This window comes from Mercurialis annua, linkage group LG6 (genome assembly GCF_937616625.2).
Source record: "Mercurialis annua linkage group LG6, ddMerAnnu1.2, whole genome shotgun sequence".
Classification (NCBI taxonomy): Eukaryota; Viridiplantae; Streptophyta; class Magnoliopsida; order Malpighiales; family Euphorbiaceae; genus Mercurialis; species Mercurialis annua.
In genome coordinates, this window is record NC_065575.1 from 11,728,764 (window position 1) to 11,743,711 (window position 14,948).

The 14,948-nt window shown below is 34.5% G+C and overlaps 2 protein-coding genes and 1 long non-coding RNA gene across 3 annotated transcripts; all 3 read right to left on the reverse strand.

The window, feature by feature from the left end:
• Positions 1–4,346: 4,346 nt before the first annotated feature.
• On the reverse strand, positions 4,347–5,267 carry LOC126653859 (uncharacterized). The gene is made up of 2 exons (XR_007632341.1): positions 5,071–5,267; positions 4,347–4,993 (listed from the first exon to the last, which is right to left on the reverse strand). It is a non-coding gene; the product is annotated as an uncharacterized LOC126653859 (long non-coding RNA).
• Positions 5,268–5,622: 355 nt separating this feature from the next.
• Positions 5,623–6,614, reverse strand: LOC126687582 (uncharacterized). The gene is made up of 3 exons (XM_050382141.1): positions 6,032–6,614; positions 5,784–5,941; positions 5,623–5,700 (listed from the first exon to the last, which is right to left on the reverse strand). The coding sequence occupies exons 1-3, from the start codon at positions 6,612–6,614 to the stop codon at positions 5,623–5,625; spliced, it is 819 nt and encodes a 272-aa protein (XP_050238098.1).
• Positions 6,615–12,643: 6,029 nt separating this feature from the next.
• On the reverse strand, positions 12,644–14,435 carry LOC126685802 (uncharacterized). Its single transcript, XM_050379761.2, has 4 exons — positions 14,099–14,435; positions 13,820–13,995; positions 13,320–13,428; positions 12,644–13,210 (listed from the first exon to the last, which is right to left on the reverse strand). The coding sequence occupies exons 1-4, from the start codon at positions 14,393–14,395 to the stop codon at positions 12,920–12,922; spliced, it is 873 nt and encodes a 290-aa protein (XP_050235718.1). The 5' UTR covers positions 14,396–14,435; the 3' UTR covers positions 12,644–12,919.
• Between the last annotated feature and the right edge of the window lie 513 nt (positions 14,436–14,948).

Below are 14,948 nucleotides of genomic sequence, written 5' to 3' on the forward strand. Positions count from 1 at the left end.
GACCTGATATGATTTGAGTATCTTTTCATTTACTAGATTTCAGGTTGATACCAAAATATTACATTTAATTGATGTAAAAAGGTTTTTAAAGAGCATCCCAAATGATTTTTTTTATAATGAGGATTTTTTTATATAAAATACCGTTTTTTTACAAAATTTAATTTTTTACTTTTTTTTTAAAATTTTATATTTCACACCAATTTTTTTATTAGTATTTTTTAAAAAAAAAACTCTACTTTCAATACTCATTCTCATTTTTCAGCATTTTTTCCATTTTTTAATTTTTTTCACCATTATATTTATACCTCTAATATTTAGGGTTAATGTTATAAAAATTCACCAGCTTTACACATTTTCTCATTTTAATCACGCCGTTTAAAAAACGTCATTTTCATACACTAACTATAGATTTATTTCAAATGTATACGCCGTTCAAAAATCTAGCGAAAATTGCTGAGTTGGCAACCGGATAGTGACATGTCATAATGAATCAGATAGTGACACGTCAGCATTTTTTGTCGAATTTTTGAACGGTATATGAATTTGAGACAAATTAGTAGTTGGTGTATGAAAATGACGATTTTTAAACGGCGTGATTAAAATGAAAAAACGTATAAAGTTGGTGAATTTTTTTTGATATTACCCCTAATATTAATCATATCTTTAATTTTTAAATTTTTAAATTTTTTTGACTTTTTGACTTTTGACTTTTTTTAACTGTTGATGTTTTTCGTTAGTGTTAATATCAACATAGTATCAACACAATATCAACAACATTTTATAATGTTACGACCCAGATTCATGAGTCGCGACCGGTGCTAGGTAATGGGAGTGGTAGCTACGAAACCCCTTACAAGTCTAAAAATATAATAATTTTTTTGCTTTTCAAATCGATCTTACTTTCAATAAAACAATTTTATAAATACATGTGAGCCCTTTTTAAACAAATATCAGAGTTAAACGCGTAAATGTAAATACATAGCCAATGACCTACTCTAATGCGGATGTCTAGAATGAAAGTCTTTCTTTCAAATCGTGTATAAAGAGTACCTTGCTAGAATTAGATTTTTCTTTACTTTCTTTGGCATGTCTAGTTTTATCTTCACTTGTTGTTTCCCTTGTATGTCATCCTGTGAGAAATTGTTAGCGAGCAGAATATTTACAACAATCCATAAGTGAGAAATTGTTAACTCATGGTACATGAGAGGCATTATCAGATACCATCCCATCAAAACCACTCAATAAATAGCTATGACCTTCAACATGTACTCCAGAAGGCCGAGTTGAAAAAGATGGTACACCTTATTGACTCCAATTATGTGGTTCACCACTAGGTGTTGGCTGACTTGCAAAAGCAGAAAAAACAGTTGGTGGAGCCCTAGTTGTAGATGCAGTTGGAGGAGCCCTAGTTGTTGATGCGATTGGAGGAGCCCTAGTTGTTGATGTAGTTGGAGGAGTAGTAGTTTTTGGTGCAGTTGGATCAGCACTAGTTGTTGGTGCAGTTGGAGCCTTACATATTTCTTGTTATGGCCAATTTGCTTACACTGTCTACAGGTGATGTTTCCACCTTTTCTGCCAATCCATCCAGTAACATGTAGTTTGGTGGTCTCATATCTTGCTCTAACCCTCTTTTTCATTGGTCTACTAGATTATGTCTTAAAAGGAGGTGGCTTAGTCTTTGCATTATCACTTAATCTCTAAAACTTTTATCCTCTAACTGAATGCATAGGATTCTCATATGCCCTATTGAACATTATCATATTATAACAATTGGAAATATACTCTAGAGGGTTGAGTTTGGCATGGTATATTGCACAAATGGCATGAGGGCATGGAATCCCACTAATATCCCATGCCCTACATGTATAGGTCCATTGCAACTGTTTGTTGGTTCTCTCCATGGCTAACTTCATATTCTGTATGTCCATTAAACAGAATGTCACATTCTGCACTAATCATTAGATTGGCATAATACACTTCAATACAAGCAGGTAAGAAAGGTGTATTCCATTTCTGCTCATTTCCCTTATACTTGGCAAATCTTGTAATAACCTTCTTTTTTATTGCCTCTAACACTGATAAAATTGGTTTCTCTCTGCAAGGAAGGATCCATGAATTGAAAGTCTCAGAGACATTATTGTCTATCATATCACTCTTGCACCTTGCACTTATATATTCCCTACACTAGAATGCAGGATCATATCTTATCAAGTCCTTAACTGATAATTCCCCATGCTCTTTAGCCATAGTGCACAAGTTCTCTTTGAAATATTTTTCATATGTGCTCCAAGCACAGATCTAAAAAATTTCCTTCAGCTCAGTCCCTCTCTAATATTTGCTCCAGTTTGCATAGACATGTCTAGCACACCATATGTGCTCTAATGTAGGGAGAGCCTCCTTTATAGCTGGTACAAGTCCCTTATGAACACAAACAAACAGATTATCAAACACAAACGATACAACTCGTGGTTAAACTAATGAAAACATAGAATGGTCAAGTTAATCAAACCTTTTGCATATCAGATCTAGATAGATTCCAGTGCCATCTATGAGATTTGGCATAAGGATCAGCCAATCCAAAAACCATATGTAATTTATCTTGTCTTCTACATCCACTATTGCCCATGCTATTGGAAACATGTGATTATTTCCATCTTTTCCAATAGCACAATGAAGCTGCCTTTTACACTTACCCTTCAAAAAACACCCATCCATGCCAATAACAGACCTGCACCCATTCAACTAACTAGTTTTGCATGCTGCAAAGCATACAATAATCCTCTAAAAATACCCTTTTCTCTGCATCAACTTGTCTGGACACACCTGTAGCTTACAAGCACTGCCAGGGTTTGTCCTTTTCACCTCAACTGTGTCACATAGTTGCCTTCAAGCTGTGTGAAATCTCAAATGCTACCTTAGAGGGGAGTGAATAAGATATTTTAAAAATAAAGAGGTTTAGAGAGAAGAAAGACAAAAGGAATTTAGAGTGGTTCAGATCACAACTCGATCCTACTCCACTACTCAATTAAAGATTGAGATTTTGATAATCCACTAAGTATGTGTTTTAAAGCTAAACACTAAATAATACAAAGATATTTTTTAGAACTAATCTCAAACTCACAAAGTGATTTTTCAAGACTAATCACAAATATACAAACACTTAATAATTAATCAAATGATTGATAATCAACAAAAAAAAAGAAAGCAATCAATGTAAATTGATGCACAATAAATGTTTTAGAAATAAGAAAGGGAAAAGGGTCATCCATGCCCCTATCGTTTGCCACTTGGCTCACCTAAGCCCTTAACGTCCTAAAAGGTTCAACCATGCCCCTCATTTCATCAAAAAATATCACCCAAGCCCCTTAACTTAACTCTGTTACCCCCAGACTCTAACGGCGTTGACTAATCCTACGTGGCTTCTGCTGTTAGGCGTTTGAATTAATGACATGGCAATTAATTTGCCACCTACCCATCTTCCCAATTGAAATCACTAAAACACATAAACTGAATTGAATCTCTAAGATTTTAAAACCCTAAAATAAAAATTGCAGACTCTGGTTCTTCTTTTCAGCCATGCCAACATCTTCCTCTTCTTCAACAAGGATTCGGCAAAGAAGCAATGAGCACACCTCTGATGAAAGTCGCGTTCTATGGTGTAGATGTCGTATAAGTCGGATTGCACCTCTATACACTTATTGGACTGGAAAAAAACCATTGACGAAGGTTTTATGGGTGCGTAAATTATAAGGTGAGTAATTTCATATCATACTTTGGTTACGCCTTTATTCAACAATGTAAGTTGTTTTTGCAATGATGAATTATAAAATCTTTCACCATTGGATTCTTGATTAGAATGGGGGCTGCAAATTTTTTGAATGGCACGACAAGGAGATGACAGGAAGAGCAAAGCATGTGATTAACAATCTCATAGCTGAAAATGAAATTATCATGGACAGAAGGTGCAAGAGAAGAAATAATTATGGTGAGGATGTTGACACTCTATGGCAGGAATTCAAGTGCTGAAGATTGTAGAGGAGAAAAGAAATGAGGACATGTTTGGGGCTAGAAAGAAAATGGAAATTGCTTATGCTATTAATGCCTTGTCTTGGGGAGTTTTGATTCTGTTAGGTTGAATAGGTTGTTTGGTCCATGAATTGTAATGCATATTTGAGTTATCTGAGTTTGGAATGCAAAATTGAGCTATGTAATGGTTTACTGTGTGCTAAATATTTGTAATGGTATGAACTGTTAATGCATTTCATGTTAGTGGCAGGTTGTTTATGCAAAATTATGCAATGCCATGTAATTTGAGGATTTTGTGCAACACCTGCCCTGTTATGCAATCCCAGCAAACAATATAATGCCATTTATTAACCAGCAAACAAGTTTCTAAACAACTTCAAACATGGACAGTTTCAAAGTCATTACAAGAAGTTCCCAAGGAACTTACAAAAATATAACTAAATGGCAAAGTTTGTAGCCATAACAAGCTCTTATGGAACTTTCAAAAAATCACCTAACATGCCATGTTTCAGGCCATAACAAGTTCATATGGAACTTACAAAAAAATCAACCTAGCAGGCAGAGTTTGTTGCCACAAAAAAGTTCCCATGGAACTTACAAAAATAAAACCACAAAATCATGAACCCCTTCAGCTTGTAGTTGCACCATCCTTGTTGTCTTTCCCTTTCTATTTTGCAAGAGCCTCTCTATCCAATTGTGAACGAGTGACTGCAGGTACTCCTTTTCATTTCAGACCTCCTCGTGGCTTAAATGGTTACTTTTCAGCATACCTAACATGAGACCCAGCTCCTCTGAAACCGATGGATCTTGGAGTAACACCAGTGGGCTGTTTTGTGTAGGTCCTCTCCTTCTTAATGATATTCTCAATTGGGATTGAGAACCTGACATTGAGATCTTCATTGGCCATACCACTTCCTGATGCCATTAGAGTTTCAGAGGCAATGTGCTGCTCCCATAACATACCAGGCTGCTCAAACACCAAGGCATTAGTAATTTCAACCGACCTATAGTACTTAGAAAAAATTAAAAAATATTGAAGCTTACATGTAAAGTAGTTTCCCAGTTGTTGGATTATAAAAACAACCACCTCCAATTGGTGGTCTTCTAAAATATTGAGGTGCTTGGGGTATTTGAGAAGCTTGTGTGTTTTGAGATACTTGGGGTGTTTGAGAAGCCTCTGTAGTTTGAGATGCTTGGGGCATGCTACTAGCTGATTGAAACTCTTGCAAACCTTCCTGGGATGCCCCTCTTTTCCCCTACAATCATTGATATGACATACACAATCAGCAACTATTACACATGAAACACATAATACAGTCCAGACATATAAAAAAAGTTACCTTTTTCTTGCATGACAGTTTGTTGATCCATGAGTTAAAACACTCAGTAATGTTATTGTCCACCATCATAGACTTGCACCTATTACTGAAGTATGCTCGACACCAATTGTTTGGGGGATGCCATACTAAGTCTTCTGCAGTTGCTTTCTTTATTTCTCCCATCTTTTTCAATTTGATCAACAAACTCTTCTTCATAGCTACTCCATGCACAGATCCAAAATTGCTTTTAAAAGTGACCACCTCCCCACTTCTTTGACTAGTTTGCCCAAATGTGCCTTGCACACCACCTATATTCAGCATTAGAAAGCAGCTCTTTCACATCCTCAATAAGTCCCTGCAAGAAACACAATAAATATCATACATGGATAGTTTTTAACACTTAATCAAGCTTTAAATAAGTAATACAGAAGTCCTAACCTTTTGCATGTCATAAATTAATGTAATTTCTGACCCATTACTAAGGTCAAGTTCCTGCCCCAGCATTTGCAAGAACCATCTCCAATTTCTTGTATTCTCAGTATCTATTACAGCCCATGTTATTGGATATATCTGATCATCAGCATCCTTCCCAATTGCTGCCAACAGTTGACCCTTGCATGGACTCTTCAAGAATCATCCATCAAGCCCAATAATGGGTATGCTCCCTGCCTTCCATCCATGCTTACATGCTGAAAAGCATATGAACATATGCCTGAAAACTCTTCTTCCAACTCTCAAGTTGTCCCTGCAAAGTTCTATTTCTACTGAGGACCTAGAGTTTGACCTTTTTAGGGCTGTTGCATAAGCCTCCAAGCACTCAAACTCTTTCACATAACTGCCATATAATCTTTGTTTAATTATTCTCTTTGCCCTCTTGCACATAATATGTGAAACTTTCACCTTCATTTGTAGCTCAGCCAGGTTCATAAGTTCCTTGACAGTAGTCTCATGATTCTTATAAATTAAAGGTTTGAAGTGGTTTGCCAAAAAAATTGTTGTCACTATTGGATTCTTAAAGGTTCTGTAACAGTTATGCTCTAGCTGCAAGTTCTTAACCACCAAACTAGGATTCTTCCCATCTTTTGAAATGAACACCAGGAAGTCACAACCTTTATTTTTGACACACTTAGCTATGATACGGCCTGGTTCATTAGGTCTAATTTTCAACCTCCTATCCACAGAAACTGTGTACTTAGCTAAGGCTTCTCTTGCCTCTTTTGCATCTGCAAAAGTCATTCCTAGCATGAAAATTTGGAGTGTCTGATTCATTGTAATAAACCCTCTCTTTTTCAATCTCACTATCACTGTCACTCTCTCTTTAAGATTCTGCTTCACTATCACCTGACTCTGAACTCTCACTTGAATCAGAACCAATCATATCCACCTTTTCTTCACTGCCATCATCATCGTCAACCTCTATCACACTGTCCCCATCATCACTCTCCTACACTAACCCCTTCCACACTGTCCCCATTGCTGTACTCTCCTACACTAACCTCTTCTACACTTTCCTCTTCATGAACCCCTTCTCCACCAACCTCTTCCCAATTTCCCTGACCTGCTCTGTCTACTGCTATGGGAATTGGGGTATTTCCAAAAACAGAGTCACTTGGGTTCTTACTGGCATAAATGAAAATTTCATTCTTCCAAGAAACTTTTCTAAAGTAGTTCAAAATTGTGACAATAGAAACATCATTCACAACTAACATCAATCCATTTCTTAAATCCCTACCAAGTTGTAGAAAGAAAATTCCATGAGCAGACTCATACCCTAGACCAGTTAGGTATTTTTTCCTTAATTTTTCCTAACATTTAGGTAATCCATCTCAAAACCATATTTGATATCTACATCACCATTCATATAATCCAAAATAGGGTCAACTATCCAAGCACCCCTAAAGTTGAAATGCACATCAATTCTTTCATTCATACTACAAAAACACATTTAAACAAGAAAAAGACCACTTAGTTAGAGTTAGTTAAGAGCTAGGACCATAAACCTAATAAATGCTCAGCAACCATGGACCACAACCCTAATAACTACATACAACTCACCAACTCAGCAACCATGGACCACAACCATCACTATTATATACATCTCAACAAGGAAAAATACACATTCTAATTAATAGATGCCAAGAATGAACAAACATAACCCTAAAATTACACTAACTGATTGAGAGAGAGGCATATGTAAACAAGAGCATAGTGAGCAAAAGAGCAACAGAACGGACAAACCTAGCGTAAAATATCAGGGCAAAAACCTAGCCTAAAATATCAGGGCAAAAACCTAGCCAAACAACATTAATCCTAAACCCTAAAATGGAATCCAGCTATTATATCACATAACCAGCAATACCCATGAACTAAAACTGAGAAAAAACAGCAAGGTAAGAAAGGAAGACATTACCTAAAAGTTGCAAGATAAACAACCTTTTCTTTCTAATTTCTTGTCAAAAGTCACTTCTTCTCCTAAGGGAATGAGAGGCACGTTATCACCGATGATCCAGTAGTTGTATTTGATTCTGCAAAAATCGAACCCTAAGTTTTAAATTAGACCTTTTGCTGTTAAGGAAGAAAGGGAAACATTCTTCTAATTGTAAATTTTTAATTGGAGTAATTAGAATTTTCAATTAGGAGTTTTGTGTTCAGATGCGTAGGTGGCAAATTAATTGCCATATCATTAATTCAAACGCCTAACAGCAAAAGCCACGTAGGATTAGTCAACGCCGTTAGAGTCTGAGGGTAACAAAGTTAAGTTTAGGGGCTTGGGTGATCTTTTTTGATGAGATTAGGGGCATGGTTGAACCTTTCAGGACGTTAAGGGATTAAGTGAGCCAAGTGGCAAACGATAGAGGCATGGATGAGCCTTTTCCCAATAAGAAATTGAATGTTTTGTAATCTTGATTGTTGATAAAGTGTATAACCAAATAAATGAGCTAGACAAAGGATATTTATAACCTCCACAACCTTCCCATGAAGCTTCTAAATCAAGGACAACTTTTTTGTTGAAATTCACCCTGTCGCGCCCGAGATCCAAAGCATCACGCCCACAATATTCAAATGACAGGGATTCTGCCAATGGGGGCAAGCCAGGTGTCACCTTTTGGTAGGGGTGCTCAGAAAGATTTGTTGGACCTCCAACGGTCACAACCATCGCGCCCGTGATAAAAGTCAAAACCCTAAATGTTTTAGTCTGCCATGAATCTCGCCCGAGATACAACTTGTAGCACCGATTGATGAATCACGCCCGCGATGCCAAAGGCATCTCGGGTGCAATATGCTACTAGAATTAGCCGAAAAATTGATTTTTCGATTCTCGCTAGAAAGCTCTGATTCGACCCGGGATGGTTTCTATATGTTCTTACACACTAATAAACATGATTAGACTCTTTCAATTGATTGTCAAACTCAAAATTAGGGTTCAAATGGGACTTGGTCCAACACTGTGTCATCACCTTCCTTTCTGCTCTTTTACACATGGAGTAATTGACATTAAACTTTTGCCAAATAAACAAAGGTCAATTTTATATTTCAAGGTACAATTGAAATGAAAAAAATGCAAAATAGGGTAAAATTGATTGATTTTCAACGTCAGGTTAGGATTGAAAAGGGAATGAAAGGTCGGAATTTTTTAAGACATTAGGCCTTTAATAAACTAAAAGTAAACGAAAAGTAAAAAATATTTCTTGAAAACCGTATTTTTATCAATGTTGTCAAAACCGACCAGGCCACTGAACCGGTGAGGACGGAGAGTGAAGGGTTAGAGATTGAACCGGAGTTGAACAGGGTTAAACCGGAGATTAAAAATAATAATATATTCAACAATTATTAATATAATTGTATAAGAAATAAATATTTAATATAATAAAAAATATAGAATAATAAATTTTCTTGCACAAATTGCAATATATTATTAAAATAAAAAATTAGAATATTTTATTAAAAATTAAAGTATAAAATTTCAAGCAATATATAAAGAGAATTAGCAAAATACCAAAAAAATAAAAATATTAGCATTTTTTAATCCAGATTCTTTATCTTTATTTGTCTACCTCAGAGTGTTTTCTGTTTATTTTTTTACTCTTTTCTTTTCTTTTTATACTCCATATTTACTCTACATTCACGGCTTCTTCTTTTCCTTCATCGTCTTCTTCTTCTTCTTCTTCTTTTTTTCATCTTTTTCAGTTTATTCTCAAAATAAATTAACAAATCAACAAACTAATTCTAATTTTCAACTCATAACATTTCAAGAAATTAATTCCTACGAGTTTATTATTATTTCTTAAAATTTTATTGCTAGTTTCAAATCTAGTTTCGGAACCGCTCGAATTTTTAATTTGTAATCAAATTGCATCAAATTTCACTTGGAATTCAAATTCAACGATCATAACTTTCTCCAAAAACAAAAAAAACTGTAAATTTTTAATTTATTTGTTCTCAATAAAAATCTATTAAAAACGGTTTCAAACAGTTTCAAATGCAGTTTCAAACGGTTTTAAACAATTTTTAAAAGACATGTTTATTATCATTTAAAAGAAATTATACAATGGTTTCAAACAGTTTACAAGTGTTTCAAACAGTTTCAAAAAAACAGCTTCAAACAGTTTACAAAGTTTTCAAACAATTTATAAAGGTTTCACACAATTTCATAAAACACAAGTTGCAACCTTTATCTAAAAACAGTTTCAAACAGTTTACAAAGATTTCAAACAGTTTTAAACAGTTTCTAAAAACACTTTCAAACAATTTCAAAAATAATAGTCTCAAACCGTTTACAAAGGTTTCGAACAGTATATAACAATTTCTAAAAAAACACTTTCAAACAGTCTAAACAATAACAGTTTCAAACAGTTTCAAAAAACCGTTTACAAGAGTTTCGAACACTATATAACAGTTTCAAAAAAAAAACAGTTTCAAACGATTTCTAAAATTAATTAAAAACGTTTGAAAACCATGTCAAAACATCATTAGTGAAGAAATTGACGATTTTTTCAGAAAATAATTGAAAAAAACTCCAGAAAACGATTCTATAATAATTTAAAACAACATAGAAAGAAAAAAGAAGAAGAAGAAGAAGAAGAAGAAGAAGTTTCTCATCTATCACTCATCATATTATCTCTTAAACTCTTTCACAATTACAAACTTTCCCATCTAAGTAAAATTTATTGATTTTGTATTCAAATTTTTTTGTCTTAGAGTTCATTATATAATGTAGAAAAGAGAGAAAGAAGAAGAAAAAGAAAAACGTTGCTGAGAAAAGGAAGAAGAAAAAGAAGAAGAAGAAGAAGAAGAAGAAGAAGAAGAAGAAGAAGAAGAAGAAGAAGAAAAAGAAGGAGGAAAGAGAAAAAGAAAAGAGAGAAAAAACGTAAAGAGAAAGTTGCAGAGAAAGAAAAAAAGAAGAAGAAGAAGAAAGAGAGAGAAGAGAAGAAAGAGAAAAGGAAGGAAGAGAAAAAAATAAGAGTGCACATGTGTTTTACATTAGTGGAGTAAAAATGTTAATAAGTTAAAATTCTAATTGGGGTAGAGATAGAAACATTACAAAAAGAGAGTAAAAATATAAATTTTCAAAATTGAGGTATTTAAAACAAATAAATCTAAAAACAGAGTATTTTGTGCAAATTCCTCATATATAAATAGAAATAAACTCATATTACCGAAAGTAAAAATTTAAAGTCCAACGACTTAAACTCATATTATCAAAATAAATCAAATAAAATATTATAATCAAACTCTTTCTGTTAATTATGTATGTAAAATTTAATTAAAAACTAAGGTTTATAATGATGTGGGTTCGATTCCCATGCCTCCCACTTTCATTTTTTAATAAGAGTACTATATTGATTATCTGACCGAACTGGCCCGGGTTAACCGGGTTAACTATTAAATTTTACCGGTTAACCGATTAGTTCGATCAGAAAAAAGGGTCTGTGATAACCGGATTATTGGTCCATTACGAACTGGTGCTGTGACCGGTTCCCGGTTTTTCCAGTCGAACCGGCCGGTCCGGTTCGGTTTTGGCAACACTGATTTTTATAATTATTTTCATAAAAATAATATTAGTTCAATTTTTAAAAAGTCGAACAGTGTATCTGTAATAAGTTCGATCAACATGTAACATTGAAATTGTTTTTTACTATAACATGATATTTAAAAAGAAAAATCAAGAATTTTTTAGATGTACATAAAATTTTATTACAATTAAAAGTTCAAACTTGCATGTAGAAGAAAAACGAGCTTAATACAAATTTAGCATGAGACCAAACCTAATACGAATTTAGCGCTAGGATGCTTCTAGACTATAATAAGGCTAGTTCTAAGGCGATTCAGACTCGAGCAAAGAAGGTGAAATTTTGGATTCCCAGAACATGAATTCATAAAAATCAACACTGATGCAGGAAATTGTCGAGATGGAAGATGGGGGCTTGGTTTTGTTATTCTGAACGACTCTGGTTCAGTGATTAAATCTGGAAATAAAATGTTGGGTATGGAAGGTTAAATTCTTTGGATTGAGGGGGAAGCTATCATTCTAGCGCTGTAAAATGCAGTAGAATGTGGATCGGTGAAATTCATTGTTGAAAGCGACTGTCTAAAACTGCAGATATTATAAGAGAGGTTTGAGCTGCTGCAGCCCGTTTTATGGAGGTCCGCTGTGCCATGTCCCTCGACGAGCAAATCAGGTAGCTCATGCTCTTGTAGCTCTTGCAGATTCGGGAGGAATTACCTGGATAGGCTGAAAAAGATGGAGCTGCTGAGGCTGAAACCTATTGCATTTGCTCATCTAATTTTGGTCTTATTACTGTGGAAGGTGTAGACTATACTGGAGCAAAAAATTGCTGCAACTCTGTTGTTGTTTGCTGGTGCGAGGAGGCTGCTGGAGATGCTAATTTTAGTGTTTAAGTTTGGCCCTTTCCTTGGTTTGTTTATTTCATAAAAAAAAAAAAAACACGTCAGACCAGACTTGATGAAAGATCAAGTGTTCAGCCCCGGCTCAAGCAGGCCAAATTTAAACAGCCCGGACAGATACCCAGCCCATTGATCAGCTATATATTACCTATACAGAATCTTGTCGGTCTGAGAAAACCAAACCCAATCCAAGATTCTCTTAGCACTACTGCCAGACTGAGGTTTCTATTCGTTTTGGAAAAATATGATTCAACCATAAGATATTCAAGGTGAAAAGTTATGAACTACTATACACTGTAATATTCTGTTCAATCAGTCCTACAAAATTCTGCAAAATTACCTTTTGCACATCATAAACAAAATCAACAATGGAAGAAAAAAGTTAGAAGATATAGAACTAACAAGGTCAATCACTTAAAAAGATACAAACCCCAACAACTGATAATAGATGCTCGGGCATACATAAAAAAGCTGCGCTCTCGCTGTATTTTCCCCAAAGGTTGTGAAGGGAATGATTTAAAATGCATACTTACCTAAACTACAAAAACTAGTGCTTTATAAGCACAGCTAAAAGTAGAATATTTCGCAAAACTGTACCTACAATTCCATCCTCGTTAAACTTTTGAATGCAAACCTAGTTCATAAAACACATTGTAGAACGAGATAATTCAGAATTCGACATAAAAAGTTACCAACCTATGCATTTTGAATGGCACTTTTAGTCTCCAATCTCTCATTTTACGGTTTAATGGTCTGCCTTTGCTTTCAGGGTCCCTGTTCTCCTTCACATCTGCCAGCTTCCACACACAAATCTCTGATTCTTTTTCAATAGAATCCAGAAAGAAGACTCCATCTTTTTTTTCAACATCTTCAACATAGCATACTCTCATAGGCATATCTTTGAAACGATATAAATCATCCGGTACCTTTAATAACCTCTCCGCACCAGGAGATGATACCTTCAATTCAGGAAAGATGTTGTTTCAAGAAGTTAAAATAACAATAATAATAATAACAATGATATTCTTGTTTAAGCAAGAGCAGAACAAAGAGTCAGCCATTGCTTACATCAAGAGCCAAATTGTCAGGTATTTCTCCAAGTGCTCCAACTTCCTCCAATCTTTTCTTGTATTCTCGACAGTAGCTTTCGAGCTCCTCCATGCTAGGACACCCGTATCTGATACAATAACCGACTATTAGGACCACTCTACTTACCTAGATGGAGACAAGTTATCTATGTATGAGTCTAACAAGAAGTCATGCTCTGCCTCTTTACATCACCACACAAATCTACCATTTCTAGAGCAGCACATCAAAGCTTCACAGCTTGTTAATACAAACCCTAACAACCACGACCAACAAAAAAATTCATAGATACAATAGTCTACTAGGCGTATTTACGTTGTGATCAATGACCTACGTGACCCATAACAAATCAATACCATTATTACCTTCTACTATAGAATTCATTTCATTTACAATAAATTCACTGGGTCATTCAATTGGCCAAAGATTCAAGTTCTAATCACTGACTGAGCTTTCTAAATTGACAAGAAAACGAAGCTTACTCGTTAGCCAGTTTATCCAGCCTGACATAAACATATCCGCGAGGAGTAGTCTTGAAAGCAAAGAGTTCAATGCCATCGCCAGACTGCGACAAGACCTCACGGGCAACAGCAAGAGCCCGTTCGCCCCACGGAACGCCTTGCAAGACAACTCCACCGCCATCTCCACCATCACCAATCTACACACAGTATCAATTAAACAATAACCAACATCACCCAACAAAAACACAAATTAAAGATCAGATTTTTTTCAAATTAAAACCCAATAAAAGACATTCAAACCTGGGGCTCTACATCCTCCTCCTCCTCTTCCCATCCATCTGTTTCTCCCTCTTCGCTCGTTTCATCTTCTGTGGTGCCGCCATTTTTATGATGAGGATTAGTGGTGTGAGTGTTGAAGAGCCGACGATGAGTAGTGTTCAAATAAGGAGAGAAGGTAAGTAAACGACTATGATAATAGGAGTTGTTGCGAAAACGACGAGTCGTGTTGAGACAAAGGCGTCTAGAAGCTGAATTTGTAGGAGAAGAAATGGAGAGCAGAGATGTGCGAGAAAAAAGAGTTCGTATCAGATGTTTCATTATTGAAATACAAAGAAAGAGAAGAGTAACATTTCTAATTTTCTTCAAATGTTTTATGGGTTTTTCTAATACTTTTTGGAGCGGCTCCTTTTTTAAGTTTAAATTTTCTTTATTATATAGTATTTTTTTTCCATCTCAAATTAATAATCAATTTAGGATAAATGTAAAATTATTAAAAAAATTAAAATTATTTTGATAAAATAAGTTAATTTATAAAAGAAAAACATACTTACTATAGCAGTAATGGTGTCTTTGAGCCGTTTTTGGAGAAGTAAAAATTTATGCGGTGCACTATTTTGTAATTTATTTTTAATTTAATATTATTTTTTTATAATTAAAAAGGGGTAGTCTTTTATTTTCAATTTTATATTGTTTTTAAATATAATTGCAGGTTGTATTTTTTTTTTTACCAAAAAAAAATTAAAATCTTTTTTAATATACTTTTTTTATTTTTTATTGATTTATGCTTATTTTTATAGATTTTTTTCTAGTATTTTTTTTATTTATTTTTATCATTTTTTCTAGTGTAATTATGGTTTTTTATATTTAAATC